The 26525-nt window shown below is 44.8% G+C and overlaps 1 protein-coding gene across 1 annotated transcript in view; it reads left to right on the top strand.

Annotated features, from left to right (window-relative positions):
- FAM124A (family with sequence similarity 124 member A) overlaps positions 1-26525 on the top strand; it is a 106409-nt gene that overhangs the window by 19383 nt on the left and 60501 nt on the right. Inside the window, exon 3 of the mRNA XM_079902967.1 lies at positions 8938-9671. Within this exon, the coding sequence (XP_079759093.1) occupies positions 8938-9671 (734 nt within the window). The remainder of the gene's footprint in view (positions 1-8937; positions 9672-26525) is intronic.

Genomic DNA, 26525 nt, shown 5'->3' with positions numbered 1-26525 from the left:
ATATACAGTGGAATACTACTCAGCTGTAAAAAAGAATGAAATAATGCCATTTGCAGCAACATGGATGGACCTAGAGATTATCGTACTAAGTGAAGTAAGTCAGACAGAGAAAGACAAATACCATACAATATCACTTATATGTGGAATCTAAAATAAGACACAAATGACCCTATCTACAAAACAGAAACAGACTCACAGACATAGAAATCAGACTTGTGGTTGCCTGGGGGAGGGGAGTGGGGAAGGGAAGGGCTGGGAGTTTGGGATTAGCAGATGTAAACTATTATATATAGGATGGATAAACAACAAGGTCCTACTGTATAGCACAGGGAACTATATTCAGTATCCTGGGATAAACCATAATGGAAAAGAATATTTAAAAAAATGTCTATATGTGTATACCTGAGTCACTTTGCCATACAGCAGAGATTGGCACAAATAGCGTCTCGTCAGTCATCTGAACCATATAACTTTTTATACACAGGGGGTCTAGTACATTGTTAAGCTCTGGGGACTGGTGCGTCAGACCTGTCTTACCTTCTCATAAAACTGCAAAGTCATTATAGTCCTCAGGACTTAGATAACTATGCCAGATATATTTAAGTGTTTCTAGCTGAATTAAACCTTCTCAGACCAACTACATATCAACTTCCCAGGCCTCTTCCAGAATCAATGTCAAGCAGTGTCAGAATTTAAAGTGACTTTGTTATTTCCTCTCTGGTTGGTGTCTGGCCTTTCCTTCCCCCTCCTCTTCCCATCCGAAGGTTTGTTCCACAACAAAGCTTAGAAATACATTTAAAGTCAAGTTGATGTCACATTTCCAAGTGGAGAAACATGCAGGGTGTCTAAAGCATCTGCCTTACTTTCTATATCAATTCTTTCTCAATTTTTTTTTTTTTTTTTTTTTTTTTGCGGTACGCAGACCTCTCACTGCTGTGGCCTCTCCCGTTGCGGAGCACAGGCTCCGGACGCGCAGGCTCAGCGGCCATGGCTCACGGGCCCAGCCGCTCCGCAGCATGTGGGATCTTCCCGGACCGGGGCACGAACCCGTGTCCCCTGCATCGGCAGGCGGACTCTCAACCACTGTGCCACCAGGGAAGCCCCCTTAATAGTTTTAGAGTGAGTTCAAGAATAAGCCTCTCACATCCAGATTCCTGAAATTGTTTCTGTACTAGGTGATGAAAATTGAGAGAGCCGTCAAATAACTACAGGGATGGCAAAGCCGTACTTCTTACAAAACCTTGAGAGGCCTAAGGATCAGAAAGATGCCATAGTGTTCTCCTCTGTCAAAGGAAAATAGGGTTTTTGGCTTAGTCTCTTCAGCCTATATTCCATTCTTCAGTTACAGGAAAGTTCTGTGAATTCAGGCTGAAGGAGGAGATGCATTTTATCTATATTATGGACGCATTTTGGATCCCCTGTATTAAATACTTTGCATGTCACCTCATTGCCACCAGATTGCCACTATTCCCAACCCTGCGTCTCATTTTGACTGCAGTCTGGGGCTGGCACTGGGACCAGCCTTGCCCCTTTCATAGCTCAAAGTTACAGGCCAACCAAAATTACTGAGAATTGAGAATGTCTTAGACTTTAAGTGTTGTCAGGGACAAAGGGGATTGTTTCAACTTTTTAATTAGTTCAGAGGTTCCAAGAACTGGCTGTAAAAAGAACTGTGAAAAAAAACCCAAAAAAAACTGAAGGCAGGTTATTCATTATATTCCGGATGAATAGACTCTCCCAGGAAGGAATTTGGAAACCCCTTTCTGGGAGCTTTTATTTCAGGCATTCTGGGAAGACCAGGCAGCTTGATGTGGGGAGGTTGGCCCCCTGTGCCACTTTAACGTAGCAGGTTTTATATTCATTGTCATTCTGGAGCTTCTTTCCCTCCTGCTTTCTGACCTAATCTTTCTTCACAGCATCACCCTAGGCCCTGGGCATGTCTTTCTTACCCACCTTGTCCACTGTCTCCTGTGGGTGTTCCACCACTTGGTCACATGTGTCTGGTTGACAGACCACACATCCAAGCCCCTGAACTGTTGGGTGCTGCAGAGTGGGGCTCTAGAAATGCAAATCAGGAGTCTATTCAGCCCTCCTGCATTTGAGGTTAGGGGGACTCAAGCTAAGCTCCAGGGCCAGATTGCCTAAACCATACAGCCTGCAGCAGCTAGAGGTGCCCTTGTTCAGACTCTGGGCCTCCTGGGTGTGTCTGGGGCCCTGTGGTTCTTATGGCGCTGGAACGTCCAGGGCAGTTTATTCAGGGGATTGTAAGGTTACTGCCTTGGAAACCCCTTGTTGTACCCACATTGAACATGGGTTTGTTCAGTGAAGTGTCTATTGCATTTAGGTACCTGACTTCATCTTATATATTTTATTATCTATCTCCCACCACTAGATTATAAGTTGTATGAAGGCAGAGACTCTTTTAGTCACCACTGTATCCTACAGTGCCTGGCAGGTAGTAGGTGCTCAATAAACATTCCTTGGTTAAGTAAGTGATTGCCACTGAATTGCAAACTGTCAGTGATAAATGGTGGATAAAATGACAGGAGACATCAGTCATTGCCCAGAAATTCTAGAAAGGGGTATCTGAGCTTGTCATATCCTGAGACTTGGCCAGGCACTCCCTTTGGAATGAGCGATCTGGACCTTCAATTAGAGACGTACCTGCTGTTGGGAAGTCAGTGTCTTGGGGACACATCAGTTTGCCAGTTCTGGGAGGAGGGCAGTCTGGCAGGCACTGGACAGCAGGGGACAGTGCGGGCAAGAGAGTGGCAGTGAGGGGTCCCACTGGCAGTGAGGCAGCATTGAGATAGCCAAGTGGGAGGACCAGCATAAGGACATCTGTCAACAAGCAGAAGGACCTCAGTCCCCTCCCTGTCCGCCAGCAGACTTAGGATGTCCACATGGGTCAGGGATTGCCAGAAACTCTCCAGGTATACCACGTGGGTCAGGGATTGCAGAAACTGTCCAGGTGTACCGCGTGGGTCAGGGATTGCCAGAAACTGTCCAGGTGTACCGCGTGGGTCAGGGATTGCCAGAAACTGTCCAGGTGTACCATGTGGGTCAGGGATTGCAGAAACTGTCCAGGTGTACCGCGTGGGTCAGGGATTGCCAGAAACTGTCCAGGTGTACCGTGTGGGTCAGGGATTGCCAGAAACTGTCCAGGTGTACTGGTCAGTCCGTCTGCGGCAGAATCACCCACCCACATTTCCTGATGGAGCCCAGCCACAGTTTCAGAGCCCAGCCAGGCAGGCCGAGGTTCAGGGCAGGATGATTCTAAGGATGGTGGACTCAAGAGGCAAGAAAAAGCACATGGTGAGGCGCACAGACACGCCGTCCTTCTCCAGCCGAATGGCCTTTGGCGGGTCAGTTACCATTTCACCTGCAAGATGTGGAGAAAGAATACACCTTTAGCATGGTGGTGTTTTAAAGATTAAATGAGATAATATATATAGTAAAGCTTTTAGGACAGTGTCTGACAAATAATAAGAAAATAATACATGGTTGTTATTGTCTAAGTTATTTTCTGTTACACTTACGAAAAAGAGGGGATATACTGGGGAAAATGGAACAAATCCTCAGGTTAATAATACACTTTCTGCCTCATAGAAGGCCTGAACTGGCGCAGTGCTTTCCTTACAGTTTGTGTTTTACATTATCCAAGGAAAATCTAATTGTAAATGATCACATGGGAAAGAATCTTCTTTGTCCTCTTGGGAAGCATAAGCTAGTTGGAAAGCTTTGTGAACAGCTCCGATCTCTCTCCAGCCCTGGGGAGATCCGCCCATTGGCCGGTTTGGGTCTGTGTCCTGCCCTAGCCGAACAGGTGCTCTCTGAGGGCCTTTGAGAGGACGTGTAATAGATATGATAAAGGCATATCCTACAGTCGCAGCGTCTCTGCTCCTCCAGGGAGGCGGAGAGGCTTTTCATGTCAATTAATTATTCACATTTTCTCTACATCCCCTCAAACACTTGGCGTCCTGTCTAGCTCCACAGGGGCAGGTTTGCTCTGGGCGTGCGTAACCCCAGCACCCGATGACGGTGACGGTGTGGGGCTGCGTTCTGTGCCCCTTTGAGCCTGTTTATTTCAGGGTCACATGCAGTGGGCACATGCTGGCGATGGCCAGAGCGCACTAATGCCACCACTCATTCCCCCGGCTCTTCTCAGCGCAGGATATTAGCCGCTTACGTCTCTGTGGTTCACACGGTGAAGAGGGAGCTCTGGGGTCGGGTCTTCGTCCTCCTTGCTTGCTTGATGAGGGCTGCATCCCGGGTGAGCCGTGCTTGGTCGAGTGCCTTTCAGCCCCCTCCCTGCTCCGAAGCTGGGCATCTTGCCCTTTTGCAAAGCTGTAAACATCCACTCAGCCATGCAGGCTTCTGCATGGCCTTTGTTCCTGCTCCCTGGGAAACCTTTGTGCCGCCCATAGAGGTGGCCGACTGAGCACCCTGACAGCTCTGTCTCGGAGACTCAGAAGCTGACTTACCCCGGGCCTCTTCTCACCCAGGCCTCCCACACCCGTCTGCTTTCCCTTGTCACTCTCTTGCTTTTCTGTCACTGTTGTGCCCACCTGCAGTGCTGCCCTGCACTTCCCCTTGAGGGCAGCGGTCACATCGCAAAGACCTGGGCATGTGCCCTCAGGGAGGCGGTTTCTGACAGTCTTCCTCAGAGACCCAGGGCCAGAAGAAAGAGATGTAAAGGGGTGTCCATGACAGGAAGCTATGGACTGGTGGCCGAGAAGCCAGCCAATCAGAAGCGAGCAGGAGAGAGAGGTGAAGTAGCAGAAGCGTGGCCAGAAATGGCTGGAGAGTGAAAGCTGCCCCTTCGGCTGGGAAACAAGTACTTCTGTGCAGAACCGCGGGGGCACTGTGCACACAGACCTCACGCCATAGCCAGGTGCCTGCCCGCTCCCTCCCTCTGTGCCCTCAGCAGGTTCCTTCGCCTCTTTGTGCCTCAATATCCGCTCTCTGAAGTGAGGACAAGGGGAGCGACCCTCCCCGCCCCCCCGACTTCTGGGGTCGTTGTGAGGATCCCATGAGCTCGTACATGTAGAACACTGGCCCCCAGTGAATGTCATCTGTGTGTCACGCAGCAGCATCGCCCCACGTCCATGGCCACGCACACGCTGAGTGTGGGGTTAGGATCTTAATGGGACCGGCTGACGCTCTGACAACTTCCTTTCCCAAACGCTCTTGCTACTCCACGTGTCCTTTTTTCCCTTTGTGGAAATCATCGGTAGTTTTCTCAAGTGAATGTCTTCGTCCCCAGATTATTCAAAGCCTTTCTACACCTTCCATTTATAGTGAGCATTCACAACTGTTTAGTGACATCACGTCTCCACTGGTGGGCGATCAGGGCACCACAGAAAAGTGGAATATCCATCGTAGGCGACTGTGGTACCTCCTGGAGCTACTTACGGGCAGGAAATGTCATTGGTTTGTGTTTTCACTGCTCTTGTTTCCACTTCACTCCTGCTGCTAGTGGTGCTTGTGTTCAGTGAAACAAAGTAGCCAGGTGAGCTGAAAGAGCAAGCAAAGGACCAGAATAATCTATGAATTCCAGTTGTTTTGTAAGCCACCAAGATGAATTTTCACTGGTTCATATCAAAACAGGGCACACACGAGATAACTGTATGAAAGCGGGAATGTGGCCGAAAGGTAACTGGTCCATCCTTAAGTTCAGCACGTCACCTCAGCAACACACAGGTCCAGTTGCCAACAGGACATCCCTCCTGGAAGTCAATCGGGCATCACAAGCCAGCATGGCCAAAGTGGATCTCCTTATCTTTCCCCGCAAACCTGCCCTTCTTCCTCTGTTTTCTGTCTCAGTTAAGCATCAACATCAGATGAGTTGCTCAAGCCAGAAACATCAAGGTCAACTCCTCTCCTGCTTTTCTTGCTCCTACCTCCAGGCCTGTGGGCTCCACGTGCTTCCTAAATAGCCTGTGAGACTAGCCCTCTTCTGTACACTCCCTGAAAGTGTCGCTGTGTGTTTTGAGCCAACCCCAAGCAGTGGCTCGAAACAGCAGTCATTTATCATTTCCCATGTGTCTTGGGTCAGCGGTTCCAGACCAAGATCTGCTGGGTGTCTTTGAGTGTCTTGAGCCCGGCTGATGGAGGCTTGGCTCAGCTAGGCTGGCTCGGGTCCACGTCGCCCTCATACTCCTTTCTGGCCCCAGTGGGCTGGCCCGAGCATGTTCTTCTCATGGAAACGTTAGAAGCACAAGAAACAAGCCAGAACGCATGCCGCTATTTCTGTTGGCCAAAGCTAGGCGTATGGTCTCATTTGAAGTCAAAGGGTGGGGAAATGCACTACAGCCATTTAGTGGAGGGAACTACAAAGCCACATGGCAGAGAGCAAGGTGACAGGGTAAGATAAAGAACCAGGGCCCATAATGCAATCTCCCACGTCCTTGTTATCCTGACCTAGACTCTTCACTCATCTTCTAACTTCTTGCTTCGCTTATAGCCGACCGCCCCTGACTTGATCCCAGCATCCCTTTATTAAAAATTTCCACTGCCCCTTATCACTGCCGGATTGAGCTGAAGCCCTGTACAGCTTGGCCCCAATCCATTTTTCCTGCTGTATCTGTTGCCACGTTTCAGAATTACTCACCACCCCTTTCCAAATGTGCTTGTTTTTCACACAGCTCTGTGCCTTCATAAACAGTCTTCCCTCTTCCTGCCATGATCTCCCCCATATCTGAGGTTATTGTAAGTGAGATATCATCGACCCTTCAAGACGCAGTTCACCTGGAGCATCTTCCAGAAAGCCCTCTCAGAAGCCCTCTGGAGAAAAAATTTCTCCTTCCTTTGTGATGTGGTAGTAAACTGCAATTGCATCATGCTCATACTTAACTCATAGCAATTCGAGATTAGGCTCAGCCAGAGGGAGAAAGAGAGGCAGAGCTTAAATAATTCCACCCACCGTTCTACTCCGTGATTGTGGGAGTACCGAGACTTGACTTTGCTGTTACCTTAGTCATCCTTTCCTCTTCAGCTCCCGAAAGCCTCTTGTAGCATAAAAGGCACAGCCTACTGAGCGGGCGTCTCGTGTTTAATGATACAAGACTCTTCTTTTATAACAACCAGGCAGCAAGCCTTTATTTCATCTGCTGTTCAACCAAAGGAACATCTATCTGGATGTGTGGTCTTGTTGCAAATCAGGACCTTCCAGTTCTATCCTGGAAATTCAAGGGACTATCAGTGGTAATAGTGTCTATAGTCAATGTTTATGTCATGGTGACTTTAGAATCTCCCCTCCACCTGAGATGCTACTCTATCATATTTCCTATAGACTTATATCAGATTGAATTTTAATCTTTATGTCGGTGTTCCCCAGCTAAGTCATGAAGTTCTCATTTGTGGCTTATGGTTCTTTCTGGCTGCTGCCTGTGGCTATGCAGGTCATACACTGTACAACTCTAAGGGGGCACTAGTCACACCAGAGTCTATGTAAATGGACTCCCCCGTAGTCATGGTGCCAGCTCCCTTGTCTCCCAGTGCCTGGTACATATTGATTGCTCAAGAAATGTGTGGGGGAATGAGTGAAGGAGAAAGAAGGCAACAGGAAACTGAGCTAACTGTTCCCAAGTGAGATATTTAACAGGGTTCGAATGCAAATTCAGACAGGTTTTGCTCCAGCAAAATGAAGACCATGTTATCATAGGTGCTTGTGATGAAATGTACCTGTAAACCCACTTGGAATGTCTTGTTTAACTACAAAAAAATCACCTTTCATCCTGCAAACTGATCAAGGTGATGGTTCCTAAAAGCACATCATGCTTCTCAAACGTTACCGACCCCGTGATCGCCCTGTGCCTGATACCCTAACGGACATCATGAGGCATGTGTGTGCAGACAGGTCTAGATTCTAGATGAACCTTGCCCTCCAAGTCACAATAGACTTGAAGTTTCCTTGACTTCCCTTGGACGGTCACACAACTTAAATAAATGCAAGAGGAGCCATCATGAGCAAGAACAAGCCTTTTATCGGGTTACTTGATGAAATATGCTGAATATCTTTAAAGTAGAAATATGCCAGTGTGGCTGGCAAACTGTTCACCCCATGGGAGAAGGTTGCCCAGGTAAATGGTCACCTTCACACTTGGAATTCGCTGTTCTGCCAGAGGACACGGGAAGGGGAACTGACCCAATCAGGATGGTGGGCTTCTGGGTGGACACGGCCTGAGGAGGGGCCCAAAAGGCAGCAGGACACAGGCAATGATGGTCCGACCATGCGTCACCCCACCCCTAACCACGGCCCCTGGCAGCTATGACAGCAAGAACACGGTGCTCGCCCTCCTCCCCGCTGGGTCGTTCTTCCCTGTGTCTCGAGCAGCAAGATGGTCACCACCCGGCCACCCTACCATCAGGACACAGTTGGCAGGATGCCTTACCAGCCAGGGCTTGATGTGTCAATTAGAGTAAGTGCCTGGTGAAGAAAGGATTCCATAAATGTTAAATGAATGAACAAACCGATGAACAAACCAGTGAAATAAGCAAACCAAAGAAGTGCAATGATATAGGGACCATTTGTGGGGGAAGGCACTGCAGTTATCTAAGGAAATTCTAAATGGTGTGCACTTAGGGCTACAGCATCTTCCCTAATGGCCCTGTTATCCTTTCCAAACCCATGGAGACTTGACTCTGTGCTGTTCAATAGAAAATACGCTCAACCTGAGGAAGCACCACACCAAGGTTGTCCTGACAGCAACCAGCTTGGGAACCGGTGTGAGTAATAGTTCTTGAGTTTGGGGCTGCCAGGGTGCTGCAACAGGAGTATTTGCACGGGAGCTTGGGATCAGAATTTCAAAACAATCAAGGAGTCCGTTCAGTTAAAATTAACTTCTCTTCCTGCCCGAGGCCTTGCATGTTATCACGGGACACCTCAATGAAATAGTCACCATTTGTTTCTTGGGTTTTGTTTTGTGCTGCTAGGTGAGCTCTCCGTGGAGGAAGCGCAGGACCCTTTCTTGGTCAGCGTCCACATAATCGCAGACCCAGGGGAATCCCGACCCCTGCAGGAGGCCATCGACAAGGTCTTGGCTTGGATCCACCCAGACCTCCAGCTGTTCAGGGTCTCTGAGAGGAGGGCGTCCCGGCGGCGGAGGAAGGCCCCCAAGGTGGCGCAGCCAGCCCTGGCGGTGGTCCTCTTCCTGCAGGAGGAGTACGGCGAGGAGCAGATCCTGCAGCTGCACCGCACGCTGCAGCGGCCGCCCTGGCGCCATCACCACACGGAGCGCGTGCCTAGCAGGTTTCTGCCCTACCTGCCCTGCAGCCAGGAGTTCTTCACTCTGGCCCCGGGGACACCGCTGTGGGCCATCCGGCCTGTGCACTACGGTAAGGAAATCGTGCGCTTCACCATCTACTGTCGCCATGACAACTACGCCGACATCCTCAAGTTCTACGAGCTGATACTCAGGCGGAGCCCCAGCCAGAGGAAAACGGACTTCTGCATCTTCCCCATTTTCTCCAGTCTGGATGTGGACATCCAGTTCTCCCTGAAGAGACTGCCCTGTGACCAGACCCCGGTCCCCACTGATTCCTCCGTGCTGGAGTTCCGAGTCAAGGACATTGGCGAGCTGGTGCCTCTCTTGCCCAACCCCTGCAGGCCCATCAGCGAGGGACGCTGGCAGACGGAGGACCACGATGGGAACAAGATCCTTCTGCAGGTACCTTGGGGGAAGTCTGTCTGTCTGTGTCTATCTCCACTTGGGGAGAACAGAGAAACGAGTGAATTGGTTCTGCCAGAAACCCTGGTTAGTACCTGTTACAGAACAATGAGTTAAGAAAAAAGAGAGGTCAGTGACCCTCTGTCTGGCTCGTAGATCAAGTCAAGGTGTCCATACGCTAATTAAACAGTTTTCACTTAGCTGCGTGGCCATGTGCCCCAGGCAAGCAATGCCGATTCCTCTAGCGCCTCTTCACCCACCTGTTGGAGCATCCACTAAATGCTTGTGGCTCCCGGGGATTTAGAATGAACTGATATCCCAGGGGATTTGGTATTAAAGATTCCTTAATCTACTCCCTCACAAGTAGGGAGTTTTTACCAATGAATTCTTCACTTCCACAAAGGAACTTCAGGAAAACCCGTCTATGACAATTGTAAAATATGTTGACGTTCAGTAGAGAAGATACCTGTTTTCTTTATCGCTCTGGTGCCTCCCCCCCCTTCTACCCTTCCACCCTTCTGCTACTGGGCAATAGGTGGTTCAAATTCAGTGATCATTGGAAATGACTTTCTTGGTCTTTTAAGGAGTACGTGATGCCTCTGGCGCTTCTTTCATTCAGCTTAGGAAGGGGGAGTGAATACATGGAAGGAAATGGATGCAGTAGACTGTTCTGTGGTTAATGTCTTGGCTCAATTACTGGACCCATTTCTCCTCCCATCCTTCCAGCGATCGTCCCAAACTCTTTAGACGTTATTAGTTATACTCTAGAATTCAAAGTTCAGCATACAGATTTAAGAAGGTCCTATACCTACCCTACCTGATAAATGCTTTCAAGACCCAGGCTTTCTAGAATTAACAGGTAAATCCGTCCAGGCATATAGGATTTTGTCTTTCTGAAACACCTCTGCCTCTGGCATCTCAGTTTTCACATACGGCTACCTGAGAGGAGAAAGTTGATAGCAAGTTCGGGGACACTGTCTTGAAAGGTGCTGATTGTATTTACTTGAATCACAGGTAAAGTTTCATAGTTTTTGTTGGTTTGGGCATTAAACATCAGAACTATAATCCACATATCGCGAAATGAAGTGAGGATTTGGCACATGACAGATACCTGGCTCAAACTACAGCCAGGCCACATGGCTCAAGTCAAAAAGGTCACCTTGAGATATTTACGATTTAGAGGAACTAGATAATTTTCAGATTTCCCTTTGAACTATGCAAATAAGAAATAATATTGCTTTATTATTCACTGAACTAAATGCTAGCTAGCATTTGTTTTATTTTTTAATTTTTATTTTGTATTGGAGTATAGTTGATTTACAGTGTTGTGTTAGTTTCAGGTGTACAGCAAAGTGATTCAGTTATACATATACATATATATATTCTTTTTCAGATTATTTTCCCATATAGGTTATTACAGAGTATTGAGTAGAGTTCCCTGTGCTATACAATAGGTTCTTGTTGATTATCTATTTTATGTATAGCAGTGCGTATATGTTAATCCCAACCTCCTAATTTATCCCTCCCACCCACACACCTTTCCCCTTTGGTAACCGTAAGTTTGTTTTCAAAGTCTGTGAGTCTGTGTCTATTTTGTAAATAAGTTCATTTGTGTCTTTTTTTTAGATTCCACATATAAGTGATATCATATGATATTTGTCTTTCTCTGACTTACTTCACTTAGTATGATAATCTCTAGATCCATCCATGTTGCTGCAAAGGGCATTATCTCATTCTTTTTTGTGGCTGAGTAATATTCCATTGTATATATGTACCACATCTTCTTTATCCATTCCTCTGTCAGTGGACACTTAGGTTGCTTCCATGTCTTGGCTATTGTAAATAGTGCTGCAGTGAACATTGGGGTGCAAGTATCTTTTCAAATTATGGTTTTCTCTGGGTATATAGCCCAGAGTGGGATTGCTAGATCATATAGTAGCTCTGTTTTTAGTTTTTTAAGGAACTTCCATACTCTTCTCCATAGTGGTTGTACCAATTTACATTCCTACCAACAGTGTAGGAGGGTTCCCTTTTCTCCACACCTTCTCCAGCATTTATTGTATGTTAGACTTTTTGATGACGGCCATTCTGACCGGTGTGAGGTGATACCTCATTGTAGTTTTGATTTGCATTTCTCTAATAATTAGCGATGCTGAACATCTTTTCATGTGCTTTTAGGCCATCTGTATGTCTTCTTTGGAGAAATGCCTATTTAAATCTTCTGCTCATTTTTTGATTGGGTTGTTTTTTTTTTTGATATTGAGCTACATGAGCTGTTTGTATATTTTGGAGATTAATCCCCTGTTGGTCACACAATTTGCAAATATTTTCTCCCATTCTGTGGGTTGTCTTTTCATTTTGTTTATGGTAGTTTTTTTTTTGTGCAGAAGCTTTTAAGTTTTTATTAGGTCCCATTTGTTTATTTTTGTTTTTATTTTCATTACTCTAGGAGGTGGATCCAAAAAGATATTTCTACGATTAATGTCAAAGAGTGTTCTGCCTGTGTTTTCCTCGAAGGGTTTTATAGTATCCGGTCTTACATTTAGGTCTTTAATCTATTTTGAGGGTTATTTTTGTGTATGGTGTTAGAGAGTGTTCTAATTTCATTCTTTTACATGTGGCTGTCCAGTTTTCCCAGCACCACTTATTGAAGAGACTGTCTTTTCTCCATTGTATATTCTTGACTCCTTTGTCATAGATTAATTGACCATAGGTGCATGGGTTTATTTCTGGGCTTTCTATCCTCTTCCATTGATCTATAAATCTGTCTTTGTGCCAGTACCATACTGTTTTGATTACTGTAGCTTCATAGTATAGTCTGAAGTCAGGGAGCCTGATTCCTCCAGCTCCGTTTTTCTTTCTTAAGATTGCTTTGGCTATTCAGGGTCTTTTGTGTTTCCATACAAATTTTAAGATTTTGTTGTTATAGATCTGCAAAAAAAAATTCCATTGGTAATTTGATAGGGATTGTGTTGAATCTTTAAATTACCTTGGGTAGAATAGCCATTTTGACAATATTGATTCTTCCAATCCAAGAACATGGTATATCTTTCCATCTGTTTGTGTCATCCTCGATTTCTTTCATCAGCATCTTATAGTTTTTGGAGTACAGATCTTTTGCATCCTTAGATAGGTTTATTCCTAGGTATTTTATTCTTTTTGATGCCATGGTAAATGGGATTGTTTCCTTAATTTCTCTTTCTGATATTTTGCTGTTAGTGTACAGAAATGCAACAGATTTCTGTGTATTAATTTTGTATCCTGTAACTTTACCAGATTCATTGATGAGCACTAGTAGTTTTCTGGTAGCATCTTTTCTATGTATAGTATCATGTCATCTGGAAACAGTGACAGTTTTACTTCTTTTTTCCAATTTGGGTTCCTTTTATTTCTTCTCTGATGGCCGTGGCTAGGACTTCCAAAACTATGTTGAATAAAAGTGGCAAGAGTGGACATCCTTGTCTTGTTCCTGATCTTAGAGGAAATGTTTTCAGCTTTTCACCATTGAGAATGATGTTTGCTGTGGGTTTGTCATATATGGCCTTTATTTTGTTGAGGTAGGTTCCCTCTGTGTCCACTTTATCTATAAAGTTTTTACCATAAATGGGTGTTGAATTTTGTCAAAAGGTTTTTCTACATCTATTGAGATGATCATATGGTTTTTATTCTTCAATTTGTTAATATGGTGTATCACATTGATTGATTTGCATATATTGAAGAATCCTTGCATCCCTGGGATAAATCCCACTTGATCATGGTGTATGATCCTCTTATTTTATTGTTGGATTCGGTTTGCTAGTATTTTGTTGAGGATTTTTGCGTCTATGTTTATCAGTAATATTGGCCTATAATTTTCTTTTTTTGTGTGGTATCTTTGTCTGGTTTTGGTATCAGGATGATGGTGGCCTCATAGAATGAGTTTGGAAGTGTTCCTTCCTCTGCAGCTTTTTGGAAGAGTTTCAGGAGGATAGGTGCTAACTCTTCTCTAAATGTTTGATAGAATTTGCCTGTGAAGCCATCTGGTCCTGGACTTTTGTTTGTTGAGTTTTTTTTTTTTTTAACATCTTTATTGGAGTATAATTGCTTTACAATGGTGTGTTAGTTTCTGCTGTTGAGAGTTTTTTAATTTCAATTTCAGTGCTTGTGATTGGTCTGTTCATATTTTCTATTTCTTCCTGGTTCAGTCTTGGGAGATGGTACCTTTCTAAGAATTTGTCCATTTTTGTAGGTTGTCCATTTTATTGGCATATAGTTGCTTGTAGTTATCTCTTATGATCTTTTGTACTTCTGTGGTGTCAGTTTTATAATCCCTTTTGAAATGTGAGAAGAGTTTTCTTCTGTGTTTGAAGACTGCCAATTTTTTATGCAAAACAATGCAGTTGTGTAAGTAAAAATTAATGAAAGGATTTTGTTTATACTAAAAGATCAAAATGAATGTGATTGTTTCTGAGGGACTTTTTCCTTTTTGCAGTATTTAGAATATTTTTTGCTCTCAATCCCTGTAATAACGTAAATGAAAGAATAAATTAGGAAAGCTTGGCCTGAACTCCACTCAAAGGAATCATTGAAAGAATATTTCAAAGAAAAGCCACAGATTTAAATGGCTATACAATCTGTATGGGTGCAGGCTTTTGAATTTAGAGCATCCAAGAGTGAAAAGAGTAAGAAAAAAAGATTTGTATCATGCGGTCTCAGGAGTTTGGGCCTTTGTTCAAAACAGTAATGTTCCAGAGAGTTAAATTAATGTGGGCAGAAATGACTAATAGTCCCTCTCACAGTTCTTGATTATGGCCGTTTGAACAGGTTACTATTTACTGCATCACTGCAGAAAGCCATCCTCTGCTCTAGCATGAGACATACGCCTGCCCACCTCTTCAAATTACTTTTAAAAGTAAAAATTTATACTTCGTTCTTTAGCAAAATTAAGATATTTTGGTCGTGGAGGGAGGGACACAGTTGAGAGAACACCTTTTTTTTTTTTTTTTTACATTCTCCTTAGCAGTGTGTTTCCCAAGTTTCATTTTCAACATACATGCTTTTGTTCCATTGGGTGCAGGTATACGTTGAAGGCAATCTTGGTTGGGTAGTTTCTAGTTGCTTTCTTAAAATATAGATTGCATTTCAGTTCCTCATCCTGCCCCACTGAGTTAACATTCCGTATTTCAGAGACCTCCTCCAGCCATTTAATTCCTCTGGAGGAGAAAAGCTGAGAGGTTTGTTTCTGGGAGCTACTCAGCCTCTCATAAGAATTTGGAAATGTTTTTAACTAAGATCTGATTAGATGGAAAGAAAGACTTCTACCTCCTGAAACTCACCTCTCCTTTCTTGGCATTGCCTGATTCAGGGGGGAAAAGGCGGAGAGGAGGTGGGTGGGGAGTTGCCAGCATCAGATGTTGCCCAAGATCCCTCTAGAAAAAGCATCTTAGAAGTTTGCATTAATGCTTGATGATCGAAACTACAGCTTTCTATAGCCAAGATCTGTGTTACACGAACTAGAAGTAAACCGACACTGTACTTTGAACATAATAAGTTCTCTTTACACATTTCTCTTTACTTTTTATTGGAGAATAATATAAATGATATATACAAGGAAAAGTGCACATCACAAATATATGCTCAGTGAATTTTCACAAATTGAACATTTGAATAAGCAACACCCAGATGAAGAAACAGAACATAGAAACAGAAGAGAAATCTTCTCTTCCCCCATTCCTGGGACTCCCTTCCGTTAAATGAACGTATTAATTACTCTGTATTTCACAAAAGTGGGGGGAAGGAGCATCTGGTCAGAAAAGTTGGGAACATGGCTGTGTTACCTGGGGGTGTTTTTGTATTTATAGGTAGCGCCCACATTTTTTTTATAAAAAGACTTACATTGGCTGACAAAGATATAGATCATACAAGAAAGATTAATAAAAATAATTAGATACCAAAGGGACTTGAAGTAGAGGAAAAATAATGATAGGAAAGTAAGGTAAACCAAGTATGACATCCAAAGTGCATGTCATTTCCTATCTGAGAGCTGTGCTGTTTAACTGGTAGCCACTAGCCACATGTGGCCATTTAAATTTAACATTTATGTGAATTAAAATAAAAAATTCAGTTCCTCAGTCTCACTAGAACATTTCAAGTCCTCAGTAGCTCCATGTGGCTGGTGGCTACCATATTGGTTAGCACACATACAGAACATTTCCATCATTGCAGAAAGTTCTGTGGATAGCGTTCTTCCAGAAATAGGCCCCAATTTTGATTTTGAGTTCTCCAGCAGCAAAAACAGAATGGAAAATCAGCAGTGATACAATTTGGAATCCATGAGGCAAAAATAAACTATGCTCCAGATGCACAACTATTCCAGGTTCTGCATCCTGGGAGCAGCGTTGCTCCCACCTTCTCGTGTCCAGTGAGGTGTCGGCAGCCTGCCCTCAACTGTTTTCTAGAACAGCTGCCTCGAGGCCTCGCAAGGCTTTCTTCCACGGAGCCTGCAGGGTGGGCAGGGTGCCCAGCCAAGTGTCGTGCAGCAAAGCCACTGCACAAAGGGAGGCTGGGCAAAACAAGGTGGTCCCTGCCTGCAGCTCCTGGGGCCTTGGCTGAATCCCAGAGGGAGGGATACACCTTCAGAGGATCTCCCCAAATTTGTTTCTCTCAGCTAAGCTTTTGGTAGATCGCGAGGGACAGTGAGCTTGGCTTGCTTCTTTCCAGCCGAGTCTCTGGAGTACACCTGTTCCATACAGCTGGTAAAGGACGGAGTCATATGTCTTGCAACTCAGCCAAGCTGGGTTGTATGTTGATGTCTTCTTTTTTTTTTTTAATAAATTTATTTTATTTATTTATTTATTTTTGGCTGCATTGGGTCTTCGTTGCTGTGTGCTGGCTTTCTCTAGTTGTGGCGAGCTGGAGTTACTCTTCATTGTGGTGCGCAGGCTTCTCATTGCAGTGGTTTCTCTTGTTGTAGAGCATGGGCTCTAGGCGCTCAGGCTTCAGTAGTTGTGGCTCGCGGGCTCTAGAGCACAGGTTCAGTAGCTGTGGTGCATGGGCTTAGTTGCTTCGTGGCATGTGGGATCTTCCCGGACCAGGGCTCGAACCCATGTCCCCTGCATTGGCAGGCGGATCCTCAACCATGGCGCCACCAGGGAAGCCCTGTTGATGTCTTCTTAGGGAGCTCTAAGGAGCCTGACAAGGACACAGGCCTCAACTGTAGGCCACCGCCTCCCTTGGAGGTCTTCCACGGGAGTGCCAGGGGCAAGGCCAAACTCCTTAAGAAGTGATTTGGGGTCCATCCAAACACAGAGCAGCACAGTTGAGGACCCAAAGGTCAGTTTCACAAAGAGAATGCAGCTGCAATTTTAGGCTGGAAAAATGTGGAAAGCAGGTCACTCCATGTCTTTGAAGAGGTAAGGTAATTTAACAATGGCGTCTAAGCCTTTGGAAGACTTCTTCCATAGAGGATGGTCGCCAGCTGTCCTTTGCATCCTCATAAGGCAGAACAGGGAACTGGCTTAAACCAAAGGTTTTAAGTAGCATTTAAAAGACAAGAAATCCTGACACACAAAATTGTTACCAGTTGAAAGGGCTGCCAGGTTCAGTCTCGAGGACTGTCTTCACTGGAGAGCTTTTAAGATTTCATTCACACCAGCTCATTTACTTGTCTTCTTCACCCAACGAGGAGATTGTCTAGACAGTCAGTCCCGGAATACTGGGGCCATCAGCGCTGTGAGGACAGGGAGATGGGTGCTAATGAGGATGCAGTTGAGGGACTAAGTGGGCTTCACAGACTTTTAAAATATTTTTAATTGTGGTAAAATACACATAACAATACACATAACGGTAAAATTTACTGTCTTAACCATTTAAAAATGTATGGTTCAGGAGTGTTAACTACACTCACATCATAGTGCAACCGTCACCACCAGAACTCTTTTCATCTTGCAAAACTGAAACTCTGTCCCCATTAAACAGTAACGGCTCATACCCCCTCCCTCCGGCCCCTGGCAACCACCATTCTACCTTCTGTCTCTATGAGCTTGACTGCTCTAGGAATCTCATATAAGTGTGATCATACAGTATGTGTCTTTTCGTGTAAGTAGCTTATTTCACTTAGCATCATGTCCTCAAGGATCATCCAAGTTGTAGCACGTGTCAGATTTCCTTCCTTTTTAAATCTGAATAATATTGTTATGAACGTGCCACATTTTGTTTAGCCATTCGCCCGTTGATGGACAGGTGAGGCGCTTCCGTCTTTGGGCTATTGTGAATAATGCTGCTGTGAACATGGGTGTGCAAATACCTCTTTGGGTCCCTGCTTTTACTTCTTTTGGGTTTGTACCCAGAGGTGCAATTGCTGGGTCACATGGTAAGTGTATGCTGACTTTTGAGGAGAGGAGCTGCCATACTGTTTTCTGTAGTGGCTGTGGCATTTTACGTTTCCACCAGCAACGTATGAGGATGGGACGTGTTTTTTAAGAAAGCAGAGAGAGGCCTGCTCTTTGTTTGCGGGGTACAGTACACCGTATTCTGCACTAGGCGATAAAGAGGGTGATGGTTGGAAAGAATTGAGCAAATACTGAAGTGAGGCATTGACGCTTCACCCGACACACTCCAGATCTAGACTCTACAGCAGAAATTCTTAACGTGCTGTCCTTGGATCCCAAGCACAACTGTATGCATGTGGTTATGCGCATCATCATAAAAGGTACATCATATCATGTCTCTCAAAATTAACTCTCCAAAGGGTTCCCATTCTCTGGCAGCCCTTCTAGATGTTCACCAAGGCCCAAGGCTTTCCATCAGCGGCTCACCTCTCTGGCTTTATCTCGCACTTCTCTCCCTTCTGCTCGCTCTGTGCCTTCCACGTTGGCCCGCTTTCTCTTCCTCAGATGCAGCAAACTCATTCCTGCCTCAGGACCTTTGCACCTACTGCCTGGAATGATCTCCTCCAGGATCTTCACATGGTTGGTTCCTTCTCATCATTCAGGTTTCAGAGATGTCTTCCCTGCCCACCCCACCTAAAGTAGCTCCCAGATAGCCTCCTGACCAGTTACCTTACTTCTCCACTGGACAGCTAGAAGGTCCTTTTAGCTTCTTTAGCAAGCCAGATCATGTGACTCCTGTGCTCAGAACCCCCAGGGGCTACCTGTCCCATCTCTCGTGCAGTATAAACCAGTTTCCTCGCAGTGGTAGGTTGCCTCCCTGCTCTGCTCTTCTCCCATCACTCTGCCCCAACCACCCTGGCCTCACTCTTGACCCCTCAGAACATCCTGTGTCTGCTCTGTCCCTCTGCCCAGCATCCAGCTGGCCACATGGCTGTTCCTTCTGCCCCACCTCGTCAGGTCTGTGCTCCACATCCCCTCCCTAGCAAGGCCTTCCCCGGCCGCAGCACGAAGAGCACCTCCCTCTCCTGTTCCTGCACACACGGACATGCCGGCAGCTGTACTCCTTTTCCCCATGGCGCCATTCCCTTTAACTGACTGCATGTTGACCGAATAGAGGCTTGTCCATCCCTCCCACCAGAACCTGAGCACCTGGAGGGGCAGGAACGTTCCCTGTTTTCCCCACCGTTGAGTCCCTAGTGCCTCTAATGGTGTCTGGCACACATTAGACACTCAGTGTTGAACGAATTTGTTAAAAAAAGGAGACAGAAGGGGAGAGAGGTGGGGACGTGGGGCTGTTCCGGGCAGGCCCACGGAGGTGGCTTGAGCAGGGGGAGAGCCCTGGCTGGTGGTTAGAAGCAGAGGAAGAGTGACCAGGGCCCAGAGGAGGGGACCGTGACAGGAGGCGCCCGTGGGAGGACTCCTTGGGCCACAGTGCCTGCTGGCTGATGGCAAGGGGGACTCCGGTGCTAAACGCAGGGCAGGGGGCAAAGAGGATGAGTGGGTCGCCTCCCCCCACCCCTCACGTCAGGCTGGGGGCCCCAGAGAGAACAGTGGCCATGCTGACAGGAGCCCTTCTCCTGCTGAGCCCCTCTTCTCCCAGGAGAGGTGGGAGAGTAAGGGGTGGGTCAGCCAGCATCTCTGGGAGGGCCAAACGACACACGCGACAACGTAACACTGTCCCCACTGCAGGCTGGGCACCTCTGCTTCTAGCCGCCAGAAACGGACACAGACCGTCTCCAGTCGGTCAGCTTCTTGTCTGGGGAGGAGCTTATGCAGGGAAGAGTTTACCCGAGAAATAATAATGGTGTGATAGTGAGTATTAATTGCTTGCTTAGGAGCTGCCACACTGGAGGCTAAGTGCACTCTAATACCTTCCTTCCTTAACCCACTCAGCGCGTCTACAAGCCGGGGACCACCCGTACCCCCATCCTGCAGACGCACACCCGGAGATGTAGGTCAGTAGCTGCCATGCCCAGAATTACCAACGGCAAATGGTGAGACTGGGATCAAACTTGGGGACATTTGACTCAGGAACCCATGCTGGCTGTGCTGTTCCCTATTCTTTTTCTTTTTTTTTTTTTAAATAAATAAATTTATTTATTTTTTGGCTGCGTTGGGTCTTCGTTGCTGCACGCGGGCTTTCTCTAGCTGCGGCAAGCGGGGGCTACTCTTCGTTGTGGTGCGTGGGCTTCTCATTGTGGTGGCTTCTCTTGTTGCGGAGCACGGGCTCTAGGCGAGCCAGCTTCAGTAGTTGTGACACGCGGGCTCAGTAGTTGTGGCACACGGGCTCAGCAGTTGTGGCTCGCAGGTTCAGCAGTTGTGGCACACAGGTTTAGTTGCTCTGCGGCATGTGGGATCTTCCTGGACCAGGGCTCAAACCTGTGTCCCCTGCATTGGCAGGTGGATTCCTAATCACTGTGCCACCAGGGAAGTCGCACGTGCTCTTCCCTATTCTTTTCCGAGGAACACAGCCGGGACCTGGGTGTTCCCTCTGCTGGCACCTCTCAAGCTTCAGCAGACCTGAAAATCACAGATCCCTGGGCTCCGCCTCCAGAAACTCGGATCTAGGAGGTCCAGGGTGGGGCCCGAGATCCTGCATTTCTAACCAGCTCCCAGGTGCTGACGTCTCTCTACATGTGCACCGGGCTCAGGATATTCTAAGCAGGACTACCCAGTTGTCACTTCATGTTTGATAAGCACTGCCTGGGGCACATTCCCTTTTTAAAAATTATTATAACCATACTTAGTAGCAGGCTCAGGACAGAACGTCAAGAGTACAAGTCACAGTATTGTGATGATCATTCACAGTTTAAACTACATGCACTGAATCATTGCTGCACACCTGAAACAAATAGAATGCTATATGTCAATTACATCTCAATTAAAAGAAAAGAAGAGTACAAGTCACAAGAGGTTCTGTAAGATGAGCTCAGAGCTTCCTGAAACTGCTTGTATCCTGTTCCCAGCCCCAAGTGCAATGCCCAGCAGCTACTCAGTACACGTTGGCTTGTCCCTCCTCCCCCTTGGTCTCTGGTGTTCTCAGGGCAGGTGCAGCGACCCAAGGGGCAGGGCATCCACACGTGCAGGCAGGGAGGGGTTTGAGTGAATGGGAGGCCATTGGGCACGCCAGCATGCTACACCCGCCCTGGGGTTTTTTCAGTCAACCACGTTGCCTGCACTGGGTTATTTTATCTGTGCAGATTGCCCAGGCTGGCTGAAAGTCACCCCTAGAAAATAATTTCCCAGAGCATCGTCTGAGTTTGCTATTCCTGCAGAATGTGTAAGTGACATCATAGTTCTTTCAGGCCTGGAAGGAAGAGTAATTTGCTTTTAGGTTAAAAAAGGAAGTGAACTATGATTATAGACCTTGGCAGGACTTGGGATCAGATCTTTGAGGCAGAGGAAGGAAAATGAGGAATTTTAGTCAGTGTTTTCTGCTCTCAGTCTTAGAGCAGCTTTCCCCTGTGGCTTGCCTGTCTCACTTGTCTCACTTAGCATATTTAGTTTGGTCTGTCCAGGGCTGTGCCTCCAAAGGGGTTTGGTTTGGTGGTGGACCTGGAAGAAAGGGCTGCTGTTTCTGCATGTGGCAAGCGACTACCAGCAGGTAGGGCCAGTCCCCTGCAGGCCGACCGCGTGGTGCCTGTAGGTAAACTGCAACAGAAAGGGATGGTCCAGCGCTTTGGGGAGCTGGTCAAGTTAGCAAACACTTTGAATATCTCCTCTCAGTCACACGTGGTACTGGAGATGGACAGAGATGAACAGTAGAGTCCTGTGCTCCAAGTTCATGACGGATCCCAGACCATTCCATGGAGTGTGACGTGCAAGCTGTGGTACAGCAAAGTGGGGTGCAGAGGGTGTGCTCCGGAGGGGCGCCTCCCTCCAGGCCTGGGAAAACAGGAAGACCATAGCAGAAGCCTTCTGGAAGCCAGCAGTTAGGAGTTGGGTCTCTAGATCCCACCGATCTAGACCACATCCTGTTCGGACAGCTCTGAGTGGATGGCTGAACCTTCAAACACTGGGCCAAAAAACCTGTTTTAATTTCCACTGAATTTTCCTCTTGTGTTAATATATTTTTTGTTAGCTCCCAATTAGGCATCCTTTTTTATTGATGTATGGTTGATATACAGTATTATATAAATTACAGGTGTACAATATACTGATTCACAGTTTTGAAAGGTTATACTTCATTTATACTTACAAAATATTGGCTGTATTTCCTGTGTTGTACAGTATATCCTTGTAGCCTATTTTATACCTAATAGTTTATACCTCTTAATTCCCTACCCCTATGTTGCCCCTCCCCACTTCCTTCTCCCCACTGGTAACCACCAGTCTATTCTCTATATCTGTGAGTCTGCTTTTTTGTTATATTCACTAGTTTATTTTATTTTTTAGATTCCACATGTAAGTGATAGCATATAGTGCCTTTCTGTTTCTATTTCACTTAGCATAATGCCCTCCAAGTTCATCCATGTTGCTGCAAATGGCAAAATTTCATTCTCTTTTATGGCTGAGTAGTAGTCCATTGTATATATATATACTGCATATTGTTTATCCATTTATCTGTTGATGGACACTTAGGTTGCTTTCATATCTTGGCAATTGTGAATAATTCTGCTATGAACATTGGGGTGCATATCTTTTCAAATTAGTGTTTCTGGGTTTTTTGGATATATACCAGGAGTGGAATTGCTGGGTCATATGGTAGTTCTATTATTAGTTTTTTAGTTTGATGTTTTCATTTTTAAAGTTGTTATTATATTTTTATTAGAAAGTAATCAAACCAAATTACCTAAAATATTTTTGGAAATTAGAGATTTTTTTAAAAAATTACTCTTCTTACCACCATAACAGAGCATCTTTTGTTCCATTGGTCTATGCATGTGTTTTTATGAGAGTACCATACTGTTTTGATTACTATAGCTTTATAATACAGCTTGAAATCAAGAATTGTGATGACTCCAGATTTTTCTTTCTCAGGATTGCTTTGGGTATTCTGGGTCTTTTGTGGTCCCATATAAATTTTAGAATTTTTTTTTCCATTTCTATAAAAAACTGTTGGAATCTTAATAGGGATTGGATTTAATCTATAGATGTTTTTGGGTAGTATGAACATTTTAACAATATTAGTTCTTCCAATCCCTGAACATGGGATACCTTTCCATTCATCTGTGCCTCCTTCAATTTCTTTCATCAGTGTCTTGCAGTTTCAGTGTACAGAACTTCACCTCTTTGGTTAAATTTATTACTGAGTATTGTATTGTTTTTGATGCTATGAAGTTTTTATGACTTTTTATATATAAAATCATGTCATCTGCAAATAGAGACCATTTTACATCTTCCTTTCCAATGCTGATGGCTTTTATCTTATTCTTGCCTGATTGCTTTGGCTAAGACTCCTGTACTGGGCTGAATTGGAGTGGTGAGAGAGGGAAGCATGGTCCTGTTTCCAATCTTAGAAGAAAAGTTTTCAACCTTTCACCAGTGAGTATGATGTTAGCTGTGGCATGTTATATAAGGACTATGTTATGTTGAGGTATGTTGAACAGATGTTGAATTTTGTCAAATTCTTTTTCTGAATCTACTGAGATTATCACTTGATATTTCTTTCATTCTATTAATGTGATGTATCATATTGATTAACTTCCATGCATTGAACCATCCTTGCATCCTGGGACAAATCTCACTTAATCATGGTGAATGATCCTTTTAATGTGCTGCTGGATTTTGTTTGCTAGTGTTTTTTCTTTTTTATTGGAGTATAATTGCTTTACAATGTTGTGTTAGTTTCTGCTGTACAGTGAAGTGAGTCAGCTATATGTATACCTATATCCCCCCGCCTTGGACCTCCCTCCCACCCCACCCCCATCCCATCCATCTAGGTTGTCATAGAGCACTGACCTGAGCTTTCTGTGCTGTATAGCATGTTCCCCCTAGCTATCTGTTTTACACATGGTAGTGTATATATGTCAGTCCTGATCTCCTGATTTGTCCCACCCTCCCTTTCCCCCTCTGTGTACACATGTTGGTTCTCTACGTCTGTGTCTCTATTCCTGCCCTGCAAATAGGTTCATCTGTACCATTTCTCTAGATTCCACATATATACATTAATATACGATATTTGTTTTTCTCTTTCTGGCTTACTTCACTCTGTATGAGTGACTCTAGGTCCATCCACATCACTACAGATGACCCAATTTCATTCCTTTTCATGGCTGAGTAATATTCCATTGTGTATATGTACCACATCTTCTTTATCCTTTCATCTGTCATTGGACATTTAGGTTGTTTCCATGTCCTGGCTATTGTAAATAGTATTGCAATGAATATTGGGGTACATGTGTCCTTTTTAATTATGGTTTTCTCAGTAGATATGTCCAGTAGTAGGATTGCTGGGTCATATGGTAGTTCTATTTTTAGTCTTTTAAGGAACCTCCATACTGTTTTCTATAGTGGCTGCACCAATTTACATTCCCACCCCGGTATAGGAGGGTTCCCCTATCTCCACACCCTCTCTAGCATTTATTATTTGTAGACTTTTTTTTTTTTTTTTTAAGCTGTATGTGGGCCTCTCACTGTTGTGGCCTCTCCCGTTGCGGAGCACAGGCTCCAGACATGCAGGCTCAGCGGCCATGGCTCACGGGCCCAGCCGCTCCACGGCATGTGGGATCTTCCCAGACCAGGGCACGAACCTGCGTCCGCTGCATCGGCAGGCGGACTCTCAACCACTGCGCCACCAGGGAAGCCCTGTAGACTTTTTGATGATGGTTATTCTGACTGGTATGAGGTGATACTTCAATGTAGTTTGGATTTGCATTTATCTAATAATTAGTGATGTTGAGCATCTTTTCATGTGCCTCTTGGCCATCTGTATGTCTTCTTTGGAGAAATGTCCAGCCCCTCTGCAGCATGTGGGATCTTCCCGGACCGGGGCACGAACCCATGTCCCCTGCATCAGCAGGCGGACTCCCAACCACTGCACCACCAGGGAAGCCCTTCTGCCCATTTTTTAATTGGGTTGTTTGCTTTTTTGATATTGAGCTCCATGAGATGTTTGTATATTTTAGAGATTAATCTTTGTCCGTTGCTTCATTTGCAAATACTTTCTCCCATTCCAAGGGTTGTCTTCGTCTTGTTTATGGTTTCCTTTGCTGTGGGAAAGCTCTTAAGTTTCATTAGGTTGCATTTGTTTATTTTTTTGTCTTTAGTTTCATTACTCTAGGAGGTGGGTCAAAAAAGATCTTGCTGTGCTTTATGTCAAAGAATGTTTTTCCTATGTTTTCCTCTAAGAGGTTTATAGTGTCTGGTCTTACATTTAGGTCTTTAATCCATTTTGACTTTGTTTTTGTGTATGGTGTTAGGTAGTGTTCTAATATCATTCTCTTACATGTAGCTGTCCAGTTTACCTAGCACCACTTATTGAAGAGGCTGTCTTTTCTCCATCGTATGTTCTTACCTCTTTTGGCATAAATTAGTTGACCATATGTGCCTGGGTTTATCTCTGGGCTTTCTATCCTCTTCCATTGACCTATATTTCTGTTTTTGTGCAAGTACCATTCTGTTTTGATGACTGTATCTTTGTAGTATAGTCTGAAGTCAGGGAGCCTGATTCCTCCAGCTCCGTTTTTCTTTTTCAAGATTGCTTTTGCTATTCTGTGTCTTTTGTGTTTTCATACAACTTGTAAAATTTTTGTTCTAATTCTGTGAAAAATGCCATTGGTAATTTGATAGGGATTGCATTGAATCTGTAGATTGCTTTGGGTAGTACAGTCATTCTCACAATAGTGATTCTTCCAATCCAAGAACATGGTATATCTCTCCATCTGTTGGTGTCATCTTTGATTTCTTTCATCAGTATCTTATAGTTTTGTGAATATAGGTCTTTTACCTCCTTAGGTAGGTTTATTCCTAGGTATTTTATTCTTTTTGTTGCAGTGGTAAATGGGATTGTTTCCTTAATTTCTCTTTCTGATTCTTTGTTGTTAGTGTATAGGAATGCAAGAGATTTCTGTGTATTAATTTTGTATCCTGTGACCTTACCAAATTCATTGATTAGCTCTAGTAGTTTTCTGATGGCATCTTTAGGATTTTCTATATATAGTATCATGTCATCTGCAAACAGTGACAGTTTTACTTCTTTTCCAATTTGTATTCCTTTTATTTCTTTTTCTTCTCTGACTGCCGTGGCTAGGACTTTCAAAACTATGTTGAATAAGTATGGCGAGAGTGTACATCCTTGTCTTGTTCCATTCTTAGTGGAAATGCTTTCAGTTTTTCACCATTGAGAATGATGTTTGCCATGGGTTTGTCATATATGGCGTTTATTATGTTGAGGTAGGTTCCCTCTATGCCCAATTTCTGGAGAGTTTTTTATCATAAATGGGTGTTGAATTTTGTCAAAAGCTTTTTCTGTATCCATTGAGATGATCATATGGTTTTTATTCCTTTATTTGTTAATATGGAATATCACATTGATTGATTTGCA

This window comes from Stenella coeruleoalba, assembly GCF_951394435.1.
Source record: "Stenella coeruleoalba genome assembly, chromosome: 18".
Taxonomy (NCBI): domain Eukaryota; kingdom Metazoa; phylum Chordata; class Mammalia; order Artiodactyla; family Delphinidae; genus Stenella; species Stenella coeruleoalba.
The sequence above is the reverse complement of the archived record's forward strand: the minus strand, read 5'-3'. Positions and strand labels throughout refer to the sequence as shown.